The sequence below is a fragment of the Bos grunniens genome, chromosome X (assembly GCF_055505025.1).
Source record: "Bos grunniens cultivar Pamir isolate PY7600 chromosome X, Bosgru_T2T1.0, whole genome shotgun sequence".
Taxonomy (NCBI): domain Eukaryota; kingdom Metazoa; phylum Chordata; class Mammalia; order Artiodactyla; family Bovidae; genus Bos; species Bos grunniens.
This window is the reverse complement of record NC_141194.1, coordinates 56,159,476-56,185,744: the sequence shown is the minus strand read 5'-3', so window position 1 is coordinate 56,185,744 and position 26,269 is coordinate 56,159,476. Positions and strand designations below refer to the sequence as shown.

The 26,269-nt window shown below is 38.6% G+C and overlaps 1 protein-coding gene across 5 annotated transcripts in view; it reads left to right on the top strand.

The window, feature by feature from the left end:
* The first annotated feature begins 4,013 nt into the window (after nucleotides 1-4,013).
* LOC147340450 (zinc finger protein 81-like) overlaps nucleotides 4,014-26,269 on the top strand; it is a 125,865-nt gene continuing 103,609 nt past the window's right edge. For 3 of the 5 annotated variants that reach the window (XM_086386352.1, XM_086386350.1, XM_086386348.1), the window contains exons 1-2: nucleotides 4,014-4,146; nucleotides 16,074-16,320. In XM_086386352.1, the coding sequence (XP_086242478.1) occupies nucleotides 16,249-16,320 (72 nt within the window). In that variant the 5' untranslated portion in view covers nucleotides 4,014-4,146; nucleotides 16,074-16,248. Of the gene's footprint in view, nucleotides 4,167-16,073; nucleotides 16,321-26,269 lie in introns of all 5 variants that reach the window. The other 2 variants (XM_086386353.1, XM_086386349.1) reach the window with 2 other exon arrangements.

Genomic DNA, 26,269 nt, shown 5'->3' with positions numbered 1-26,269 from the left:
CACAAGACATCACATCACATGTCTTCATGCTCAGTCACTTTAATCATGTCTGGCTCTTTGCGACACTATGGACTGTAGCCTGCCAGGCTCCGCTGTCCACAGGATTCTCCAGGTAAGAATATTGGAGTGGGTTGCTGTGACCTACTTCAGGGGATCTTCCCAACCCAGGGGTCGAACCCATGTCCCTTACATCTCTTGCATTGGCAGGCAGATTCTTTACCACCGGTGCCACCTGGGAACCCCACATTGGTCCATTACATGGATATTATGCTGATTGGACCTAATGGACAAGAGTGACCAACTACTGTAGACTTGTGGATAAGATATTTGTGTGTCAGAGGACGGGAAATGAATCTGAGAAAAAATTCAGAGGCCTTCTATCTCAGTGAGATTACTAGGGGTCCAGTGGTGGGGGGCTTGTTGAGATACTCCTTCTAACCTCTTGAAGAGTAAGTTTTGCATCTGGCTCTTCCGTAAGCAAAAAGGAGGGACAACACCTAGGGCCTCTTTGGACATCAGAGGCAACACAGTCCTCATCTGGACGAGCTACTCTGGCCTATCTACCAGGTGATTCAAAATTAATGGCTACCAAAGTGGGAGGGCTTCCCTTGTGGCTCAGCTGGTAAAGAATCCGCCTGCAATGCAGGAGACATGGGTTCGATCCCTGGGTTGGGGAGATCCCCTGGAGAAGGGAAAGGCTACCCACTCCGGTATTCTGGCCTGGAGAATTCCATGGACTGTATAGTCTGTGGGATCACAAAGAGTAGGACACGACTGAGTGACTTTCACTTTCAAAGTGGGAGGGGTTAATTGCGAGTATGGGATTAACAGATGCACAATACCATACATAAAGTAGATAAACAACAGGCACCTACTATATAGCACAGGGAACTATATTCAGTATCTTGTAATGACCTATAATAGAAGAGAATGTAAAAATGATGACTGTATAGCTGAATCACTTTACTGTGCACTTGAAACTAATACAACATTGCTAATCAACTGCATTTCAGTAATTTTTTTTTAAAGAAAAAAAGACATTTGAGCAGGTACATGAGTGGTGTGCCGGGGTGAGCCTTAGGGGCAGAGCACCTTTGGCAGGGGCCACAGTTAAGTGTCAAGGCCATGGAGCGCCTGCCTTCTTGATCATCCCACCACTGGGTGGCGTCTCTGGGCTGGGGCCAAAGATTTTCTTAGTCCATTCAAGGACAGGACTGTACTTTTCTCCATGCAGACTTTCTCTTTTTATATTTAGATATTTGTCTAAGTTTGTTGTTGTTGTTCAATCACCAAGTCGTGTCTGAGTCTTCACGACCCCATGGACTGCAGCACGCCCAACTTCCCTGTCCATCTCACCATCTAACAGTTTAATTTTCCAGATTAACTTAAACATTAAGTTAGTTTTAATAATATGATTAGCACTTATTCACCTACCACCCAAAATAAAAGGTATGGCCTTAACAATAATTCCATCTAACCACGTGTCTCCTCAATTCCTGGCCCTGCCTGTCCTCAACTGAGGTAAACATCATCCTAAATACCAAGTTCATCAATTTTTTATTTCCTTTTAATATAATTTTATCACAACTATACAAAATCCTAAATAATTCTTTTTAGTTTTATGAAAGTGTGTTACACTTTTTATACTATTTCGGGAATCACAGTTCCCCCCCCCGCCCCCCGCCTTAAATTCATCCCTATTGTTGGGTACTGTTCTGGTTCATTCATTTTGACTCCATTCACTTTTGTTTCCAGGTTTTGCTATCGTGAACAAGATACCATGCATATTCTAGGTTTCCCGTGCAAGTGGTTCTCATAGATATATTCCTAAGCATGGACAGGATAGATTGTGAGGTCTGTAAATATTCACTGCAGGAGGAAATGCCAACTATTTTCTGAAGTGGTCACACTGATTTATATTCCTTCAACAGGGCAAGAAGATCCTGTATTTATATATCCTCTCCAACAGTCTGTTTTGTCAGACATAATTTTTGCAAGTTGAATGGGTGTAAAATGTTTTCTCATTATTTGTATTTCCCTGATCACTAATGACTTTGAACATCTCTTCGTATGATTATTGGCTCCTTCTTTCTTCTCTGAAATAGTCTAGTAGACTTAGCTTTTTAAAAACATAACCATAGTACTATTATGACACTGACATTAACAATGATTCCTGGCGCTGTATTAGACTAGTATGCATACCAAACATGCTTCCACTGATTCCATTTCTTCTTTCATGTATTCATTCAGCAAACACCCAGACCAGGACTATAGGGGCAGAAAGAGAATCTGGGATAATCAGAGACTCTAACCATCTAAGAAAGTAAAAATTAGCTAAGAATGTAAAAGTATGCTCTGCCATTCATAAGGCTGGGAGAACCGACACAGATAAAGTCAGATGAAAAATAATAGGAAATATTATTTCTCTCAAGGATGTCCTGTATCTGTAATGCCATAAAGAACTCCTGCTTTGAGTGACTGCTGCTTTTTTACTCACTGAGAAACTTTGTTCTCTACAATCATAAAGTATCAAACTGTTTGATATCAGTATAGATAAAACATCCCACTCTTGCTGAAGAGCAGCTAAGGTTTCCAACCCCAGTGCAGAGAGAGGGGGGTATCTAGATAGAAAGTTCCATATCTATCTTAACTTTATGGTTTCCAAGGAAACAGGATTCTGAGTTCACTTTATAGTCCACATATAGCCCGGCTTTGGTTTGAGTTTACCAAAACACTGCTTCATTCACATTTCATCTGAACTTCACCATTTCTCAGAATTTCAGAACTCCATTTTTTCTTTTGTTTAGTGAACCACTCCATGGTTCCTCTGGTGTGTGGTCTCCCTCACTGACTGATAAATTTGTCAGACTACAGATTAATCCCAGATGTTCTTAGGCTAATTGGAATAGGACACGCTTATATTCCAGATTGTTAAACTGAGGCCCAGATGGAATGTCACTGGACTGAGAGCATCCAGCAAGTTCACACCTGAGCTCCTCCAAACACCTTCCTTACTTGAGGATTCAGAAGGGCCTGCAGTGGGATACAGAGCCCTCTACCTCGGTCAGGAGGATTCCATGAAGGAGATATTGGAACTTGGGTTCCAATATGTAGAAAGATACGTAGGCATTCCCAGGAGAAGGGCAGCATGACTTCTTCATGTGGCCCAGTGACATCTCCCAGAGGGCAAGGGCATCTCCAGGATTTCCTTACTAGAGGTGACGAGGGGCAACAAACTGGTTAAAGGGCAGAAGCGGTCTTGTCTTAAAGCTACATTTGCAAAGTAAGGGCACTATTACTATATAGATTTTATTTTATGAAAAAAGCAAATTTTCCTAAAATATTTTTATTGACATATTGTTATTAGATTAAGGGAAAATTTTAAAACTTATTTTAGCTGGGGTGGCTGGAGTGGGTATGTCGATAATGTCGATTTGGGGAGCATCCAAATCCCACAGCCAACCCCACAAGCCCAGCAGAGGGGAAGCTTACACTGACTCCTTCCCCCTTTCCTCCAGCGCTTTATCCTAGGAGGGCCTGTAGGTCCCTGGTTTCTTCCCTTTCGCCCCTCGTGATATGTTCCAGGAGAAGCCTACAAGCAGTCCGACTTCTCATCCCCTGTTATCTGCCAGGAGATAATAGCCACTGGCATCTCTGTGTCTTCCCAGAGGCCTCTCACCTTCTCTGAACATCATTACACAGATCCATAGAGTTCAGAGCCAAAGATTCTTTCCCCAAGAAGCCCGCCCAGAGAAACGCCCCCATTCTTGCTCGCCACCGCTCCGCAACGTGAGTAGAGGCTTCCTCATCCTCTGTACGGAATGGACACTCCTCCGACATGGCGTACCCCACGGGGAAGCGCAACTTGGGCGCGGCCACATTCCCCGCCTGACAACGCTGCCGAGGGGCATTGAATGCCCCAAAACATTGACTCCGTAACATCGCCATGTTGACTGTTGGTTGACTGTGGCTTCGAACGTGGTTTTGCGCCTGTGCAGAGCCACGCCCCTTCGTGTGAACCTCCCACCCAAACCCCGAGAAGGGGCGGTGCTAGGGGTGGTGACCGGAAGCGGCTGCAGTTTTCTGCCGAGGTTTAATAGTTGTTGTGAAGAGGATCCCGTTGCTCTTTGCCGGAGCGGTGTGAAGGTAAAGGGGACCGAGGGAGGGTGAGTGTTGGGGAATTCTGTCTGGTCAGTGATGGAATCGGTTGTCTGGATATAGTTGGATGATTCGCCTTTTATTTTTCAGGCTTTCCTCTTTTCTCATATCAATGTTAAGGTCTTAAAGTTCACTCTGAGACCCACAGGGTTTGGTGCATTATATTCTAAGTGTTTTCCAAGAGTTGATTTTTTTTTTTTTTGGTCCATGAATTATTTAGAAGTGCGCTTTCATTTTACAAAAGTTTATCGTTTTACTAGACTTCTAAGTTTTCTTTGGTTAGAAAAATGTCTGCATGAAGCTCATTTCTTGAAATCTGAGGGGACTCATGGCCTAGTCTTTGGTGACTTTTTAATAAATGTTCCTTGTATAATTCGAAAATGATATTTAATTGTTTAGCTGTCAATTGTGTTGTACAAAATTTGTACTTTTTTGTTTGCTTATTCTCTTACAGAGAAAGGAGAGATTAAGTCTTCACTGTGATAATGATTTTATTCATTTCTTCTTCCGCTGTCCATGATCCAATTTGAGTTGTTTTGTATGGAGCGGTTAGTCTTAGATCGAGGTGCATATATTTGAATGTTCGATTACTTAAGCACCGTTTGTTAAAAAGACTGCAGTTCCTCCACTGACTCCTTTTGTACCTTTGTCAAAAATAAATTTGCCATACTTTTGTGCAGCTATTTCTAGATTCTTAGTTATGTTCTATTTGTCTATGTGTCTGCTTTTATCGTGAAAGTATGTTGAATTTTGTCAATACTGTATGAATTTATATGATTTTTCTTCTTTAGCGTGTTAATATGGGGGAATCCCCTTATTGATTTTTGAATATTGAACCAGCCTTACATTCCTGGAATAAACTTCACTTGCTTGTGGTGTGTAATTCTTTTTTTTTATATTGCAAGAATTATTAATTAATGCTTTTTTTGAGGATTTTTGTGTCCAAGTTTGTGACAGACATTGGTCTGTAGTTTTCTTTTTTGGTCCTGTCTTTGGTTTTAGTATTAGGATAATACAGATCTCAATAAATGAGTTAGGAAGTGTTCTCTCCTCTTCTATTTTCTGGAAGAGATTATGTAGATGATATTTTTTCTTTTAACGTTCAGTAGAATTCTCCAGTGAAACCATCTGGGCCTGGAAATTTCCTTTTGGAAGCTTTTGATTATGGCTTCAATTTCTGCAGTAGTTAAATAACTATTCAGGTTATCTATTTAGTGTCTGTTCAGAGTACCTACATATTTAATAGTGGGTAAATTGTAGGAGTCTATGTTTTGTGAGAAAATTGGACTATTTCATCCAAGTTATTGAATTTATGTGCATAAAGCGGTGTGTAATATTCCCTTACTTTCAATGACTACAGAATCTATAGTTATATCTACTGTTTCATTTCTGATATTGGTAATTTGTGTCTTCTCTCTTTTTATCTTTGTCAGTCTTGCTAGAGGATTACGAATTTCATTGTCTTTTCAACAAACCAGCTTTTAGTTTCATTGATCTTTCTCTGTTTTCAATTTTATTGATTTCCACTCTTACATTTATTACTTGCTTCCTTCTGATTGCTTTGGGTTTTCTTTGCTCTTCTTTTTCTAGTATCTTACGTTGGAAGCTTACCTTATTGATTAATACCTTAATTCTTTTCTAATATAAACATTTAGGATTATAAATTTACCTTTCAACACTGCTTTATCTGCATCCCAAATTGTGATATGTTGTATTTTCATTTTTATTCATTACTTTTTAATTTCCCTTGAGACTTCCTCTTTGATCCATGGATTATTTAATTGTATTGTTTAATTTCCAAAGTTTGGCGACTTTCCTGTTACCTGTTACTGATTTCTAGTTTGATGCTATTATAATCAGAGAACATAAGCTGTATGATTCCAGTTTGTTAAGTTTTGTTTTATGACCCTGGAGAGTGTCACACAGGTGCTTGAAGAGAATGTGTATTCTATTCGTGTTTGGCTGGAGTAGGATGGATATGTTCAGTTAGGACTCTTGAGACTCTTTTCTTGGTCTTTTGATGCAGGCTTTTCTTAGAGCTTTGTTGTCTGTGCCTACTGATGGTTCTGAGTTATAAGCTTCTCTGGTGGCCTGTTTGTGATACACTCGAAGGAAAGGAAACCCAGGGAACTCACTGCAGTTGTTCCTTAGGCCCTGAGGTCTGTGGACGGTGCCTTTTCTTTTTAACTTTGAGTCTTTCTATTTGTATTTGTTGTTATGTCATTTTTTCCCCCTGGTCTCTTCCACATTCATTATTCTCTTCTATCTGTATTTTCCTGTATTAACTTTGTTAATTTAAATTTTGCTAGGTAAGCACCTGTTTCACATCAATATAAAATATGTTGCTATACAGTTAGGCATAATATCCTACAATAACTACTTTGAAACACTGCCTTATCTGGGAATGATTCTCATTCTGTCTTCTCTCTCTGTATATGTGTGCGTGTGTGTGTGTGTGTGTGTGAGAATATATATGTTTTTAAACTCTTCTTTATCTCATTTGCTAGGGAGTTATTTGTGACATTGGTCGTTTTAAAGGACCAGCTCTTTGTTTTCTTTAAACTCCTGTTATATTCATTTGATTTATTTAAGGTTTTTCTTAATTACTGTTTTCCTTTGGGGGGGGTGCTTAATTTTGTTTTTTTTTTTTTTTTCCTACTTCTGATGTTTTAGAGTGAATACTTAGCTCTCTTTTGTTCTTGTTCATTTTTTTATTTATTATTTTATTGAAAGGTAATTGCTTTACAGAATTTTGTTTTCTGTCAAACCTCAACATGAATCAGCCATAGGTATGCATATATCCCCTCCCTTTTGAACCTCCCTCCCATCTCCGTCCCCATCCCACCCCTCTAGGTTGATACAGAGCCCCTGTTTGAGTTTCCTGAGCCATACAGCAAATTCCTGTTGGCTATCGATTTTACATATGGTAATGTTAAGTTTCCATGTTACTCTTTCCATACATCTCACCCTCTCCTCCCCTCTCCCCATGTCCATAAGTCTACTCTCTATGTCTGTTTCTCCATTGTTGCCCTGTAAATAAATTCTTCAGAACCATTTTTCTAGATTCTGTGCATTAGAATATGGTATTTATCTTTCTCTTGCTGACCTCACTTCACTCTCTATAATAGGTTCTAGGTTCATCCACCTCATATACCCTGAGGAAACCAGGGTTGAAAAAGACACATGTATCTCTTTTTTGTTCTATTTATTTGTATATTTACTTTGTTGGTCTCTGGGGGCAATTTCATACATCACCAGTGTAGTACAGCTGAGCCATTAATCTTGTAGCTTCACCACTGTTAACTGGTTCATTTTTATGACACTGCTGAAAAATCAGTTGTTTCTATAGAGATTAAAGATAAAAACCTTTTGAGAAATGTGCAAATTCCTTTTGTATACCTACAGATTTTTCCACTCTATTAGATTTTTCATCTTTCACAATATTTATTTTCTTTGAATTAGTGGTAACTGGTTTTGCTGTATTCTTTACCTTAAAGTTTTTTGGCTGGCTCTATGGAATACACTCCTGGACTTCTGTCCTTAGTTTGTCCATGGGCATGGTCTTTGATACCCTCGTGCAGCTGCTCAAGCTCCAGGTGACTCCATCTGCACCTGTTATATTTATTTTTAATTAAAAATAAAGCCATTTAAATATATACATTTCACTCCGTATACAACTTTAGCATGTTCCATGACTTCTGGTAAAAATTTTGTAGCTTTTGTATTGATTTCTGACTTTGATCCTGGGTTATTTAGGAAAGTGTTCTTTTTCTTTTTTTCCCTTGTGGCTCGGCGGGTTGAGAATCTGCCTGCAATGTGGGAGACCTGGGTTCGATCCCTGGGTTGGGGAGATCCCTTGGAGAAGGGAAAGGCTACCCGCTTCAGTATTCTGGCCTGGAGAATTCCAAGGACTGTATAGTCCACGTGGTCGCAAAGAGTTGGACACGACTGTGCGACTTTCACTTTCTTTTTCTTTTAAAGCAGATTGATTTATTTAGTTATATAAAAGAGACATGTATATATATTCAACACCTTAAAATTCATCAATTTGAAGTGTACGGTTCAGTGACTTTTAGTACATCCACGGAATTGTTTAGTCAACACCACAGTATAATTTTAGAACGTTTTCAGTACCCCAGAAAGAAACTTTTCATGCATTAGCAGACATTCATCATTCATGCCACCCTGTGTCCCCAGCCCTAGGAAACTTCTAATCAGTTTTCTGTCTCATGTGTTTGCCTATTATGGACATTTCATATATATGGAATCATAAAATATGTGGTCTTTTGTGACTGACTTCTTTCCCTTAAGATAATGATTTCAAGGTTCATTTATGTTATAGCATATATTGGTACTTCTTCTTTTTTTTTTTTTTTTTTCGTTTCATATATGATATTATACGTATTTCAATGCCATTCTCCCAAATCATCCCACCCTCTCCCTCTCCCACAGAGTCCAAAAGACTGTTCTATACATCTGTGTCTCTTTTGCTGTCTCGCATACAGGGTTATTGTTACCATCTTTCTAAATTCCATATATATGCGTTAGTATACTGTATTGGTGTTTTTCTTTCTGGCTTACTTCACTCTGTATAATAGGCTCCAGTTTCATCCACCTCATTAGAACTGATTCAAATGTATTCTTTTTAATGGCTGAGTAATACTCCATTGTGTATATGTACCACAGCTTTCTTATCCATTCATCTGCTGATGGACATCTAGGTTGCTTCCATGTCCTGGCTGTTATAAACAGTGCTGCGATGAACATTGGGGTACACGTGTCTCTTTCCCTTCTGGTTTCCTCAGTGTGTATGCCCAGCAATGGGATTGCTGGATCATAAGGCAGTTCTAGTTCCAGTTTTTTAAGGAATGTCCACACTGTTCTCCATAGTGGCTGTACTAGTTTGCATTCCCACCAACAGTGTAAGAGGGTTCCCTTTTCTCCACACCCTCTCCAGCATTTATTGCTTGTAGACTTTTGGATCGCAGCCATTCTGACTGGCATGAAATGGTACCTCATAGTGGTTTTGATTTGCATTTCTCTGATAATGAGTGATGTTGAGTATCTTTTCATGTGTTTGTTAGCCATCTGCATGTCTTCTTTGGAGAAATGTCTATTTAGTACTTTGGCCCATTTTTTGATTGGGTCATTTATTTTTCTGGAATTGAGCTGTAGGAGTTGCTTGTATATTTTTGAGATTAGTTGGTTGTCTGTTGCTTCATTTGCTATTATTTTCTTCCATTCTGAAGGCTGTCTTTTCACCTTGCTAATAGTTTCCTTTGTTGTGCAGAAGCTTTTAAGTTTAATTATGTCCCATTTGTTTATTTTTGCTTTTATTTCCAGTATTCTGGGAGGTGGGTCATAGAGGATCCTGCTGTGATGTATGTCAGAGAGTGTTTTGCCTATGTTCTCCTCTAGGAGTTTTATAGTTTCTGGTCTTACGTTTAGATCTTCAATCCATTTTGAGTTTATTTTTGTGTATGGTGTTAGAATGTGCTCTAGTTTCATTCTTTTGCAAGTGGCTGACCAGTTTTCCAAGCACCACTTGTTAAAGAGATTGTCTTTAATCCATTGTATATTCTTGCCTGCTTTGTCAAAGATAAGGTGTCCATATGTGCATGGATTTATCTCTGGGCTTTCTGTTTTGTTCCATTGATCTATATTTCTGTCTTTGTGCCAGTACCATACTGTCTTTATGACTGTGGCTTTGTAGTAGAGCCTGAAGTCAGGCAGGTTGATTCCTCCAGTTCCATTCTTCTTTCTCAAGATAGCTTTGGCTATTTGAGGTTTTCTGTATTTCCATACAAATTGTGAAGTTATTTGTTCTAGCTCTGTGAAGAATACTGTTGGTAGCTTGATAGGGATTGCATTGAATCTATAAATTGCTTTGGGTAGTATATTCATTTTCACTATACTGATTCTTCCAATCCATGAACATGGTATATTTCTCCATCTATTAGTGTCCTCTTTGATTTCTTTCACCAGTGTTTTATAGTTTTCTATATATAGGTCTTTAGTTTCTTTAGGTAGATATATTCCTAAGTATTTTATTCTTTTCGTTGCAATGGTGAATGGAATTGTTTCCTTAATTTCTCTTTCTATTTTCTCATTATTAGTGTATAGGAATGTAAGGGACTTCTGTGTGTTGGTTTTATATCCTGCAACTTTACTATATTCACTGATTAGTTCTAGTAATTTTCTGGTGGAGTCTTTAGGGTTTTCTAAGTAGAGGATCATGTCATCTGTAAGCCGTGAGAGTTTTACTTCTTCTTTTCCAATTTGGATTCCTTTTATTTCTTTTTCTGCTCTGATTGCTGTGGCCAAAACTTCCAAAACTATGTTGAACAGTAATGGTGAAAGTGGGCACCCTTGTCTTGTTCCTGACTTTAGAGGAAATGCTTTCAATTTTTCACCATTGAGGATAATGTTTGCTGTGGGTTTGTCATATATAGCTTTTATTATGTTGAGGCATGTTCCTTCTATTCCTGCTTTCTGGAGAGTTTTTATCATAAATGGATGTTGAATTTTGTCAAGGGCTTTCTCTGCATCTATTGAGATAATCATGTGGTTTTTATTTTTCAATTTGTTAATGTGGTGTATTACACTGATTGATTTGCGGATATTGAAGAATCCTTGCATCCCTGGGATAAAGCCGACTTGGTCGTGGTGTACGATCTTTTTAATGTGTTGTTGGATTCTGATTGCTAGAATTTTGTTAAGGATTTTTGCATCTATGTTCATCAATCATATTGGCCTGTAGTTTTCTTTTTTTGTGGCATCTTTGTCAGGTTTTGGTATTAGGGTGATGGTGGCCTCCTAGAATGAGTTTGGAAGTTTACCTTCCTCTGCGATTTTCTGGAAGAGTTTGAGTAGGATAGGTGTTAGCTCTTCTCTAAATTTTTGGTAGAATTCAGCTGTGAAGCCGTCTGGACCTGGGCTTTTGTTTGCTGGAAGATTTCTGATTACAGTTTCAATTTCTGTGCTTGTGATGGGTCTGTTAAGATTTTCTATTTCTTCCTGGTCCAGTTTTGAAAAGTTGTACTTTTCTAAGAATTTGTCCATTTCTTCCATGTTGTCCATTTTATTGCCATATAATTGTTGATAGTAGTCTCTCATGATCTTTTGTATTTCTGTGTTGTCTGTTGTGATGTCTCCATTTTCATTTCTAATTTTATTGATTTAACTTTTCTCCCTTTGTTTCTTGATGAATCTGGCTAATGGTTTGTCAATTTTATTTATCCTTTCAAAGAACCAGCTTTTGGCTTTGTCGATTTTTGCTATGGTCTCTTTTGTTTCTTTTGCGTTTATTTCTGCCCTGATTTTTAAGATTTCTTTCCTTCTACTAACCCTGGGATTCTTCATTTCTTCCTTTTCTAGTTGCTTTAGGTGTAGAGTTAGGTTATTTATTTGACTTTTTTCTTGTTTCTTGAGGTATGCCTGTACTGGTATGAACTTTCCCCTTAGGACTGCTTTTACAGTGTCCCACAGGCTTTGGGTTGTTGTATTTTCATTTTCATTCATTTCTATGAAAATTTTTATTTCTTTTTTGATTTCTTCTGTGATTTGTTGGTTATTCAGCAGCGTGTTGTTCAGCCTCCATATGTTGGAATTTTTAATAGTTTTTCTCCTGTAATTGAGATCTAATCTTACTGCATTGTGGTCAGAAAAGATGCTTGGAATGATTTCAGTTTTTCTGAATTTACCAAGGCTAGATTTATGGCCCAGGATGTGATCTGTCCTGGAGACGGTTCCGTGTGCACTTGAGAAAAAGGTGAAATTCATTGTTTTGGGATAAAATGTCCTATAGATATCAATTAGGTCTAACTGGTCTATTGTATCATTTAAAGTTTGTGTTTCCTTGTTAATGTTCTGTTTAGTTGATCTATCCATAGGTGTGAGTGGGGTATTAAAGTCTCCCACTATTATTGTGTTATTGTTAACTTCTCCTTTCATACTTGTTAGCATTTGTCTTACATACTGCGGTGCTCCTACGTTGGGTGCATATATATTTATAATTGTTATATTTTCTTCTTGGATTGGTCCTTTGATCATTATGTAGTGTCATTTGTCTCTTTTCACAGCCTTTGTTTTAAAGTCTATTTTATCTGATATGAGTATTGCTACTCCTGCTTTCTTTTGGTCCCTATTTGCATGGAAAATCTTTTTCCAGCCCTTCACTTTCAGTCTGTATGTGTCCTCTGTTTTGAGGTGGGTCTCTTGTAGACAACATATACAGGGGTCTTGTTTTTGTATCCATTCAGCCAGTCTTTGTCTTTTGGTTGGGGCAATCAACCCATTTACGTTTAAGGTAATTATTGATAAGTATGATCCTGTTGCCATTTACTTTATTGTTTTGGGTTCAAATTTATACACCCTTTTTGTGTTTCCTGTCTAGAGAATATCCTTTAGTATTTGTTGGAGAGCTGGTTTTCTGGTGCTGAATTCTCCCAGCTTTTGCTTGTCTGTAAAGCTTTTGATTTCTCCTTCATATTTGAATGAGATCCTTGCTGGGTACAATAATCTGGGCTGTAGGTTATTTTCTTTCATCACTTTAAGTATGTCCTGCCATTCCCTCCTGGCTTCAAGAGTTTCTGTTGAAAGATCAGCTGTTATCCTTATGGGAATTCCCTTGTGTGTTATTTGTTGTTTTTCCCTTGCTGCTTTTAATATTTGTTCTTTGTGTTTGATCTTTGTTAATTTGATTAATATGTGTCTTGGGGTGTTTCGCCTTGGGTTTATCCTGTTTGGGACTCTTTGGGTTTCTTGGACTTGAGTGATTATGTCCTTCCCCATTTTAGGGAAGTTTTCAACTATTATCTCCTCAAGTATTTTCTCATGGTCTTTCTTTTTGTCTTCTTCTTCTGGGACCCCTATGATTCGAATGTTGTAGTGTTTAATATTGTCCTGGAGGTCTCTGAGATTGTCCTCATTTCTTTTAATTCGTTTTTCTTTTTTCCTCTCTGATTCATTTATTTCTACCATTCTGTCTTCTAATTCACTAATCCTATCTTCTGCCTCTGTTATTCTACTATGTATTGCCTCCAGAGTGTTTTTTATCTCATTTATTGCATTATTCATTATATATTGACTCTTTTTTATTTCTCCTTGTTAAACCTTTCTTGCATCTTCTCAATCCTTGTCTCCAGGCTATTTATCTGTGATTCCATTTTGATTTCAAGATTTTGGATCAATTTCACTATCATTATTTGGAATTCTTTATCAGGTAGATTCCTTATCTCTTCCTCTTTTGTTTGGTTTGGTGGGCATTTATCCTGTTCCTTTACCTGCTGGGTATTCCTCTGTCTCTCCATCTTGTTTAAATTGCTGAGTTTGGGGTGTCCTTTCTGTATTCTGGCAGTTTGTGGAGTTCTCTTTATTGTGGCGTTTCCTCACTGTGTGTCGGTTTGTACAGGTGGCTTGTCAAGGTTTCTTGGTTAGGGAAGCTGGTGTCGGTGTTCTGGTGGGTGGAGCTGGATTTCTTCTCTCTGGAGTGCAATGAAGCGTCCAGTAATGAGTTATGAGATGTCTATGGTTTTGGGGTGACTTTGGGCAGCCTGTATCTTGGAGCCAGGGCTGTGTTCCTGTGTTGCTGGAGAATTTGCTTGGTATGTCTTGCCCTGGAACTTGGTGGCCCTTGTGTGGTGCTTGGTTTCAGTGTAGGTATGGAGGCGTTTGATGAGCTCTTGTCAATTAATGTTCCTTGGAGTCAGGGTTTGGACTTAAGCCTCCTGCTTCCAGTTGGCGGTCTTATTTTTACAGTAGTCTCAAACTTCTCCTTCTATACAGCACCATTGATAAAACATTTAGGTTAAAGATGAAAAGTTTCTCCACTCCTTTCGAAGACAATGGGTTGCTTTTCTGGGTGCCTGATGTCCTCTGCCGGCATTCAGAAGTTGTTTTGTGGCATTTACTCGGCGTTTAAATGTTCTTTTGATGAATTTGTTGGGGAGAAAGTGTTCTCCCCGTCCTATTCCTCTGCCATCTTAGCTCCTCCTCGGTACTTTTTTTTTATTGCCAAATAATACTCCATTGTATGCACACACCAAATTTTGTTTATCTGTTCATCAGTTGGTCGACATTTAAATGGTTTCCACTTTTTGGCTACTATGAATAATACTGCTGTGAATATTTGTGCACAAGTTTTGGAGTGGACATGGGCTTTCATTTCTCTTGGTAGCTACTAGGAGTAGAACTGCTGGGTCATACGATGACTCTATATGGGTAGCATTTTGAGGAACTGCCAACGTATTTTTCAGAGTGGCTGTACCTTTTTAAAATTTTACCAGTACTGTCTGAGAGCTCAAATTTATTCACATCTCACCAACATTAGTTACTGTCTTTTTTTTTAGCCATCCTAGTGTATATGAAATGGTTTGCTAATGAATAGAACATTTTTGGTTTTGATTGCATTTCCTAAGGCATTATGATATTGAACATCTTATACTATAATCAAGGATGCAGCCTGTCCATTCCCAACATTCAGACATCTACCAGGTTTTTTTGTGGCCAAGTTATTTGATAGAATTTTGTAAAAAGTTCTACAGGCAGAAGAAAAGAAAGCATATTCTCTCTTTCTCTGAAACAACGTCATCTTTACATGTTTAAAATTTAACCTATTCATACTTTTTATTTTATTTTGCTTTTTATTTTGTATGCTTTCCTGTTTCTTTTTCATCTCATTTCTTAACTTCTCTTGTCTTAAGTTCCTCCTCAGTTTATGTGATATTTACCCTTCTCCAACAAGAATGACTAAATCTATAGTGCCTGGATTAGTTGATCATAATGAAATTGTATCTCAGCTTGGACACGGAGACAACTTCCCCTCCCTAGTTCCCTCAACAGGAGAAACAGTTTTTACCTCTGGATGTTTTTGTGGCAATTAAAAATTTTAGTCCCAGACTGTTAATAATTTCCTTATGGCGTATATCTTCTGTCTTAAGAAACTTTACTTAACATTTTTTTCCAAATTATAATCATGTTTTCAACATCTATTTAATAATAGAACCATGTTTATTTTGAGCCTCCCACATATAAGGTACCATGTGGTACACCATTGAGAATGTGAACTTTGAAGCCAGGTAGACTGACTTCAATTTAACATCACTAAACCTCTGTTTCTGTATGCATGCTGCTGCTGCTGCTGCTAAGCCACTTCAGTCATGTCCAACTCTGTGCGACCCCATAGACGGCAGCCCACCAGGCTCCTGTGTCCCTGGGATTCTCCAGGCAAGAATACTGCAGTGGGTTGCCATTTCCTTGTCCAATGCATGCATGCATGCTACGGCACTTCAGTCGTGTCTGACTCTTTGTGACCCCATGGACTGTAGCCCACCAGGCTCCTCTGTCCACGGGATTCTCTAGGCAAGAATACTGGAGTGGGTTGCCATTTCCTTCTCCTCTATATGCATACTGTGAGATAATAATAATTACAGCAGTACATAAATAATGGGATTGATGTGCACATTAAATGAGATACCTCCTTCTGCATATTACATGATTCCTTGTAATAACCATACTTGCTAATATGAATTAAGTATTTATCTGGGCCAGTCTGTTGCTGAGTTGCTTAAAAACATCAACTCATTTAATTCTCACAGTCCCTTGAAATAAATATTTTTGATTTGTTTTGGGGAAAAGAAAACCTGAAGAAACATTTTCATATTCATATAGCTAAAGGATGACAGAGCTAGAAATGAAGCTTTTGTTAATTTTAGTCTGAGTCTCATGGTCACACTCATATTCCCTTTTGATGAATGACTTGAATAGGTTGATGTGAATAGGTTGAATAGGTTGAACAGGTTGATGTGACTGTCTACTCCACAGTATTCAGTGCCATAAACAATACTTTGGTGTTCTCAGGAAGCACTTGTGGGGTGAATGCAGAATAACTGACCACGTGAACACTGTCTTTCCAGGTTTCTTGGAATCTCTGCTTAGCCCTTGGGACAGACCCTGTGGTGAAGGCTACAGGATCTTCCATATCCAGCATCAGCAGCTGTGGTTAAGTCCACAGGTGCCCACCTGACCTCAGGTTCCTGGGAAGAGCAGAGTTGTCAGCAAGAGAACCTGCGGGTAAAGCCCAGCAGAAAGATGCCAGGCAATCGGAGTGCTGCTGGGCCGTCTCCGACCCTGAGTACAGGGGGATGTGACAATTCCTGTGAGGTAAGGAGTAGGAAGAGGCACCCAGGGACAGAAATTCTCCAGAATGAAAGATAATATCTCACTATTTTAATTTGTATGACTTTTTTTTTTTTAAATCAGGCAGCATAATCAGGGGATTTTTATTGCTTATTTATTTATGTGAATTTCCTTCTGTCCATTGTTGATTTATTCATATTGGCTTATGGATTTTTACAGAGTTTTTTTTAAAGAGTAAGGTTAATAACCTTTTATCATTCTTATATATTGGGTTGGCCAAAAAGTTTGTTTCGGATTTTCTGTACGATGTTATGGAAAAAAACCCAAATGAACTTTTTGGTTAACCCAGTATTTCTGTGAATATTTTTTGCCACTTTGTAATTTGAAATTAGTTTCTAGTTTATCCATAAGTGACAAAAGGTGCCAAATAGTTGTCAAAGTCTTCTTAAAACAATGACTCTTCTCTGCTTTGTTTCTCCCAGATTCCAGCTCTCTAGAAGCAAGCTCTCTTAAACTTTTTAATGGATTTCTTTTTAGTTTTGAACATTATCTACTGACTTTCCACTATGTAAGGTAGAGATTTAGCTTTTCACGCACCTCCACTCATATGCACATTTGCCTCTACTTATCACTGTTCTGATTAGATCTGTTGTGTTTATTATTGTGACTGTTTATAGTTGAGTTGTGTAGTATCCCTGCTTACTATTTCTTCACAACTTTTACTGTTCCCTGGAATTAATGGATTGATCATTTCTTTGCTTTACTATATACATATCAATAATTCAACGCCAAATTCTTTCTAGTTAGTTAAATCTCCTCTCTGTATATTCAGTTAAAGGATCTACCTGCAATGTGAGACTCAGGTTCAATTCCCCAGTCGGGAAGATCCCCTGGAGAAGGGACTGGCAACCCACTCCAGTATTCTTGCCTTGAGAATCCCACAGACAGAGGAGCTGGGTGGGCTACAGTCCATGGGGTTGCAAAGAGTCGGACACACACATAGCGACATTACTTATAAATACTCATACCGTGTTTACTATGAGCCCAGCACTGTTACACATACACTCTATCTACTAACTCATCTTCGTTACAATCTGGAGAAGTAGGTACCATTGTTATTCTCATTTTATAGAAGGGGAAACTGTTGTTGTTTGTTGTTTAGTTGCTGAGTCGTATCCAACTCTTTGCAGCCCCATGGACTGTAGCCCCCCCAGGCTCCCCTGTCCATGAAATTTTCCAGGCAAGAATGCTGAAGTGGATTGCCATTTCCTTCTCCAAGGGGAAACTGGGGCATAGAGAAAAACTATCTGACCCAAGTTAACACAGCAAGTAAGAGCGGGGAGTGCTATCTCAACTCTGGGTATCAGTGTCTTCTCTTTGAAAAAATCTCTCCTGGACCTTGTTGACTTGCTGAAGGCTGGTCTGGTTGCTCTCTCGCCTTCACACACAGCTATGACTTTGGTGTCTTCTGTCCACCATCTATCAGGAAATCCTTTTTACTTCTGTCTTGTATCAGATTCCTTTCCCTGAGAATCCTGTTTTTTTTTCCTTCTTGTTTCCTAGATCCTGTGTCTTCCTCTTTCTTGGTTTACCCCCTAATTTGGAGGGTGGGGTACTTCCTTCAGTATATCCTTGAAAATGGATGCATGACAAGAGAACTTTATGAAGCTTTGCATATCTGAAAATGTCACGTAAAATGTATTTATGTAATATATATAATTGTATAAATACATTTACAGAAATAAAAAAGTAATAAATACCATGGAAGTATGTTTATTTGACCCTGATAATAAATTTATCTTTTTGGCTGAGTGTAGAATTCTAGGCTGGAAATCATTTATGTGTAGAATTTTACAAATCTGTTTCCAGTCTAGTCCTTTTCCCACTCACACACACATTTTTTTCTGCTTTTCAAAAAATCTCTTATTTCAGTTGTTGAGCCTCCATATTTTAAATTCTTTGCTCTACCGATTTCCATTTCTTTCTCTTTTGCTCTCCTTCCTAGAAGTTTTTTTAAAAAAACTTTATCTCCCAAATCATCTTCTGTGTCTCTCATTAATGCTGTTCTATATTTTTGGAAGATGGAGGGATACTCAAGATACTGGAATGGTATCTTGAGACTGAAAAATGAGGCAGGCAACTCCATATAATCAATGGATCAGTTTATGGTTATAGGTAACTTACTCACAGGGTGAGATCAGGGGGGCGATGAACCAGAAGCATTCACAGCTGCCTCCTACACAGCTGAGGGATGATTGGGACAGTTTCACAGTTAACCTAGGGTCTGGGGGGTGGGTACGTGCTTGGAAACAGCAAGTGCATTCCTAAGTCAAGCTTTATGAATGGGCAACTAGTCTTATGGGCACTGGGAATACCTCAGTGAAGGTCTTCATTATTATTTAAAGACTAATAGAGCCCAGAGGCCACAAGATCTAATGATCATTAAGCAATATCTATTAACTATTAATACAAAGCCCTTGGTGACAGAGAAGAGACTTACTACATGGTACAGCCCTAGGCAGGATCAGTGAGGAGGCCCAAGATGGCATCTGTTATGATAACAACTGTACATATGTTTTTTATATATAATTTCATTTATTTATTTGTTTAGGCTGTGTTGGGTCTTCGTTGCTTCATGAGGGCTTTCTCTAGTTGCAGTGAGTAGGGGCTACTCTCTACTTGCAGTGCTCAGGCTTGTCATTGCAGTGGCTTCTCTTGCTGTGGAGGAGGGGCTCTAGGGCACATGGGCTTCAGTAGCCACAGTTCCTGGGCTCTAGAGCACAGGCTCAATAGTTGTGGCATATGGGCTTAGTTGCTTTGTGGCATGTGAAATCTTCCTGGACCAGGGTTTGAACCCATGTCTCCTGCAATGGCAGGCGAATTTACCACTGAGCCACCAGGGAAGCCCATGTTTTTGTTTTAAATAACTCTTTTTCTTTTCAGGATTTTTGTTTAGTATCTTATCACTCTTATATTAGTAATAGTTTTTAAATTTAATTTTTAAATGATAATACAGTCAGATGGCTCAAAAATAAAAATTTTAAATATATATAAAATTTGAAAATATGAAAAGCTATATACAGTCTAAATTCTCTTATCTTTTTCCTGTCTATTCACTTCTCTTTATTTTTAATTTTTATTTAGTTTTTGGCTGCACCATGGTGGGGCATGTGGGATCTTAGTCCCCTGACCAGGGACTGAACCCACACCCCCTGCAGTGAGTGGAAGCATAGAGTCTTAACCACTGGACCACCAGGGAACTCGCTGTTCACCTCTCTTTAATACATATAACCAAGTTAGTTTTCTCGGCGTGAATTTCTTTATGTAAGTAAAAGCAGTTGAGAGCACACTGTTATTTTTTCTTTTTTTAGTTCAGGAAAGGTAGCCCACAAGACAAATTCTTATCAGTTTTTGGTAAGTTTAAATCGTTTGGTAAAATAGAAAATGAGTTATAAACCATGCTGCCATGAACATTTTTGTTCATGTCATGTATGTGTGTCCACCCTCTCTTGACTGTATACATAGGGATGGAGTTAGTGGGTCCTAGATTCAGCCTATCTTTTAAAAAATATTTTTGTTGTGAAATATAACGTATGTCCAGAAAAGCGTGCAAAACCAACATGTACAGCTCAGTAATTTTTCACTATGACGGTCTAGAAAATGTCCATAGTTAGCATTCCAGAATTCCCCTACTTCCAAAGTCAGGTACTCTCCTGACTTTTATGATAACTTATTTCCATTGAAAAGAAAATCACAAGCCGCAGAGTGGAAGAAGAGACAGACAACAGAGGACTTGTACCCAGGATGTATAAAGAACAGCAGAACAATAAGAAAAAGCAGATGACCCTGTAGTCAGAGAGGTTATTTGAATAGGTGTGTAACAAAGGAGGAAATCCAAATGGCTAGTAACACGTGAGATGGTACTCAGGGAAATCAGGGAAATGCAAAAGTGAAACCACAATGTAATCCTACCATACCTCCACCAGAATGGCTAAACTTAAGAAGCCTGACAATGACAACTGTTAGCAAGGATAAGGGTCTGTATCAGTAGCTCATATACTCATCTCAGTACATATAGTTGCTGATATATTGGCTCATATCAGCAGTCCATAGACTGCTGGTGGCAGTATAAACTGGTACAGTCTCTTTGGAAACATTTTAGCTTTCTTCATCAAAGCATGTGTAGACCATATGAGGAAACTCTTCTAGAAGATACCCAAGAGAAATCCTTGGCTAATGTACCAGGTTGTTGTTGTTCAGTCACCCAGTCGTGTCCAACTCTTTGACCTCAGGCATGAGAAGACTCCTGGACAAAAAGCTGGCAATGATCTGTTTCCAGACCAGAATGGGAATTAGATAAGTATTTGCCTTGAATAATCAGTTAGGCCAACTATTTATGTTGCACAAATTTTTATGTGATTATTGTATTTTGTAAAAATCTTTTGAAAGAGAATACATGCCCTCCAATTTTGACCTTAGTCTCCCATATACCCTTTCCAAGGGCAGTTACAAGGACACACACACACACACACACACTGCTGTATCCATTTTTAAACTTCTAACACTTTTCTCATTTCTTAATAAATTTTAGTGATAATTAAATGTCAATAGATGTAAAAAGTTGCCTCATTCTTTTCAAGGCTGAATCTTACTCAATTATATGGATATATCACAATGTATCCAGCCCCCTGTTAATAGACATTTAAGACATTTCCAGGCTTCCCTGGTGGCTCAGATGGTAGTGAATCCACCTGCAATGCAGGAGACCTGAATTCCATCCCTGGGTTGGGAAGATCCCCTGGAAGAGGGCATGGCAACCTACTCCAGTATTCTTGCCTGGAGAATCCCCATGGATAGAGGAGCCTGGCGGGCTACATTCCTTGGGGTCACAAAGGGTCAGACATGACTGAGCAAGTAAGCACAGCAAGATATTTCCAGCTTTTGCTATTACAAACAATACTGCAATGAAAATCCTTATTTCATCCATGTATGTATGTGTGTGTATATACACACACACACACACACACACACACACACACACACATATTTCAATTAACACAAAAGGGAATATGTCTAAAGAGAAATTTCTGAAAATGAAATTCTTGGGACAAATGATATATATATATATATATATATATATATATATATATATATGAATTTTTATTTTTGATTGATATAGCAAAATGACCTTCTTTGTGGGTTTTTTCAATTGTATAAGAATGCCTGTTTTCAGCATACTCAAGACAGAACAGCATCTTGTCATATTTTTCTTTTTGGCCCATGTAATAGGTTAAAACATGTATCTTATTACGGATCTAATTTGCATGTCTTGTATCATGACTGATGTTGAATACATGTAATTGTGTTTAATGACCCATTTATAGTATTTTTTAAGCTGATTTTAAATTTCCTTTGCCCATTTTTCTATTAGATTGTTGCTATTTATATATTAAAGACAGTGGCTCTTTGTCTTTTATGTGCATCCCGAATATTTTCCCTCAATTTCTCAACTGTCTTTTAAAAGAAAAATTCTGGCATTTTCTCCATGCATTTCACAAAATTGTGCTTATCAATCTTTTGTGTCCTCCAAGTTTTGTGCCATAAGTAGATGGCCTTCCCTATTGCTCATATCTGTATTTTTTTTAATTCCTCCATTTTCTTTTTTTTCCTTTTGTCTTTTTTTTGGTCATGCCATGTGGCATCCAGGATCTTAGCTCCCTGACCAGGGATCAAACCTGTGCCCCTTGAATCGAGAGCAGGGCATCTTAACCACCAGACTACCAGGAAAGTCCTGTGCATTTTCTTTTTAGTGCTTTCATGTCTTTGGTTTTGCTTTTACTTCTGTGACTATCTGGATTTTTGATGGTTGTTTTAAAGTCTTAGCTGGGGATCAGTCTTCATTTTCTTCAAGATGCTTACACATTTGTCCCATCACTGTTTGTTGAATAACCTATAGTTTCCCCACTAACATGCAGCACTTCATCATATATACACACATTATAATATATAATTGTGTGTGTATTTATGAACCTTATTCTCTTCTATTGATCTAATGGTCATAGTCTATATGATTCTAATTCCTCTAATTCCTCTAATAAATAGGAGGGCTAAATCTCTGATTACTCTTCTTTTTCAGAAATTTACTGTTTCCTTTACTGTTTTGTTTTCCATACATAATTTATAGTCTGCTTACTAAATTTAAAAATAATCCTCTTGTTGTCAGTGAATTTGTATTAAACTTGTATTTTAAGAGGGCCATTTGTCTCTATAATAATTCAGATTTATTACTAAAGTACAGTGTATGTCTGTATTTTCTTCAAGTAATCTTTGCATTTTTGATTAGCGTGATAAAGTTTTCTTCAAGTGTATTTTTGACATCAGTGCTTGTTTCTGTTATCTAAATGAAAAATTACAATGCAAATGTATATGAATGTATATCATTACAAATTGGAACTAAAATGAAGAGGTACACATAAAAGGTAGTTGAAGAGTGAGTAAAAGGAAAAATGAAGAATCCTATGGTTCTCTTATTCTTGTTCAGGAGAACAATATAGATAGACCTTATTAGAGAAACATGTGTACAGTTACGGTTCCCTTTCCTCCACGTCCTCTCCAGCATTTATTACTTGTAGATTTTTTGATGATGGCTGTTCTGACTGGTGTGAGGTGATGATACCTCATTATAGTTTTGATTTGCATTTCTCTAATAATTAGTGATGTTGAGCATCTTTTCATGTGCCTGTTGGCCATCTGTATGTCTTCTTTGGTGAAATCTCCATTTAGGTCTTCTGCCTATTTTTGTTTGGGCTGTTTGCTTTTTGGTTACTGAATTGTGTGAGCTGTCTGGATATTTTGGAAATAAAGCCCTTGTTGGTCGCATCATTTGTAAATATGTAAGGGAGACAAATGCCTAATCTCAGTTAATCATTCATGAGACAGATAATGGGGAGTTAAAGGGTCTGTGTCTGGCCTTGTCCACAGATTCAGGCACAAGGAGAAAGCTCTGCATTTGACCTTGTCACAGGTAAACAAGGGAGTCATTTCCAAGTTGTATGGGGGTCATGGGAAAGAGTGGACAGCCAGACTTACCTAAGTCATGTGGGAAGAATGGTTCTTTGTGGTAAGTCATTTCTCAAAAAGGAATACAGATGAGGGGTGAGGATTTCTTGACTTTCACTGTTTTGGGGGCTTAGGTGAAGTTCAGCATTGTCACAGGTTGTCAGTTCTGTTTGAAAACTGGAGTCTAATCCTAAATGTCCACGCCACCAGACATGCATTCTTCTGCCCCATAGAATTGCTGAGCGATGGCCAATGGAAATGGTTCAGGAAGACATTTGGAGGTGTTCACAGGTGTTCTGAGTGTTTGATGCAGGAGCTGCGGCCCTCCCTGCTGTTTGTGACAGACTTCTTAGCAAGATAAAGGGGAATGGTGATAATATCCTAGTCGTAGGTATTGGAAGACCTGACAGTCAGTTAAATTTAAGGCTCTTGCAATTTGGGGGAAATGTGCCAGGGCATTCTTCTTTGTGAGGAAGGCTTCAGGGGGTGGTTCTGAAAGACAAAGATCATTAATGTCTTTTGCTTTCCTGTACTTCTGAGGTCTAAGGTGTTTCCTCTTCAGGTTCTGTGTTGTTGCTAGTCTTCTACTGACAGAAAATCATTAAGGCCCATTCTAGTAGCTATAAATTCACCTTACCCCCCAATTATCTCCTGCTACTTACCAGACCTTTTATCTAAATGGATCATGTACAAGAGAGACAGGGACATTTTTCATGAATTCACAGAGATCCATTAGGTTGTGTACTTTGGCCTATGTGGGTCACTGTAGGGGGACATAGTAAGCAGTGTACTGAACCAAGTAGTAATTAGCCTTTTGATCTAGGACAGTGTTCATCCAACGAGAGAATCCAGGTAACTGAACAAGAATTAAGTTTCAATATGTGGGCTCCCCCACTGCTGGCTGGGCTGCCATCCAGAGGGTTAGCAGCCAGGCTGGTCTAGGTCACTTGGTGAAAGAAATATTATACCTAGGATGTTCAACAGAGGATCCCACATTGTCAAAATATGTCCCTATAACCCCTGATCTTAATTAATTACCCAGGGATTAGCTGAAAAGAGCTGATTCCTTTCCAGCCATATTCATTGACCCAGCTGCCATAATAGGGTGTATGAACCAGAAGCAGGTAAGGGTGGTAGACTCTGAAATCCTTTGGAGTCCATTTAAAAATTTTTTTAAACATATAAATTTTATTTTTCCAATGATCATTATTATTGCAAAAAGTGCTTAATAATACATAGAAAGTAAAAGCCTCTTTGTAATCTCATCCTGGAGAGTCTGCCAGAGAATTATCTGAAAATTTCCAGGAAATGTTTGGTTGATTCTTTTTGTGATATTAGAGGTTGTTAGCCTGATCCATTCTTTATTAGGTTCCTCATTAGTTTTTTATCTGATGATTGATTTTTATCATTACCTAGATCATTAATTCGCTCAGTCGTGTCCGACTCTTTGTGACCCCAATGGACTGTACAGTCCATGGAATTCTCCAGGCCAGAATACTGGAGTGGGTAGCCTTTCCCTTCTCCAGGGGATCTTCCCAACCCAGGGATCAAACCCAGGTCTCCTGCACTTCAGGCAGATTGTTTACCATCTGAGCCACCAGGGAAGCCCCATTAATTCACGAGGAGTTACAAAATGGTGATGTTCTAATTCTGTCATTCCTTCTGGATTTATTGGCTGGAATGTTTCTGTAAAGAAGAACTTTCTCTCATCAAAGCTGTATTTTCCCTTTTTCTTTGACTGATAAAAAGCTCAAGGGGCTTGCCCCCAGCCAGGCTCTGGGTTTATGGATGCTGGACTTCCTCCTGTGTTCCCCTTAACAGGAACCCACTGAATCAGAGCTCTATTCTGGCCTACGTGGGCACACCCTTCAGCAGGCAGAACTCAAGGCTATTCTTATAACTCTGACCAGTACTCCCTTTGATATCTATTGACTCTGGAGCTACAGCCAACGTCCAGTTGTTCAGTCTCCCACATGGAAGACCAGAGTCAGTGATGGGATACTTTATAGTCACAGAAAAATCAGTAGCCATAGTCAGCATGTTTGCATTTTAGGGGAAAAAAAAGTTAAAGCTCTTGGCAACCCATGAAGTCTCTGCAAATATAAAATAGAAAATGGTTTTGTTATGGAATAAGCATCAAAGCTGGGTTTCCTGGGTAGCTCAACTGGTAAAGAATCCACCTGCAATATGGGAGACCTGGGTTCGATCCCTAGGTTGGGAAGATCCCCTGGAGGAGGGAATGGCATCTCACTCTAGTATTCTTGCCTGGAGATTCCCCATGGACAGAGGGGCCTAGTGGGCTGCAGTCCATGGGGTCACAAAGAGTCGGACATAACTGAGAGACTAAACACAGCACAGCACACAAGCATCAAAGCAGACCACAGTGTGCATCACAAGCAGTTAGCTAAAGAGATTGCAAAGACAGAAGGAAATCTCATTCATCCTTTTCTGTGACAGAGCATATAGAGTCCATTACATGCTGGTTTTCAAGACACATGATAATTTATCAAGTCCTCATGCAAGAGGACTTAACAGGACAATTTGTCATACATTCTTTTGTAGTTCATCCTAAGTTCAGCTGATAATGGGAGTGGCTATCTGTGCTAGTTAATTGCCTTTATCCAAAGGCAAAATTGAACTTCTCTTTTCTCTATGACAATCAGATAGTTACAGCTTAGAGCCAGGCACCTAGGATAAGGTGACAGAGAGATAGAGTACCATCTTCCTTAATGTTTACATGTCAGTGAGGTGGCCCTTAAGAAAACCCTTAAGAAAATCCCAGGTCCTTAAGAAAAACATTCCTGGGTTATAATGCTGACAAAAGGCTTATTTAACCGTTTAAAAGATTTACATATATTTTGATATATATGTAAGTGGCAGAGGAAGCATTTACAAATACCAGTTTTCTCAAGGA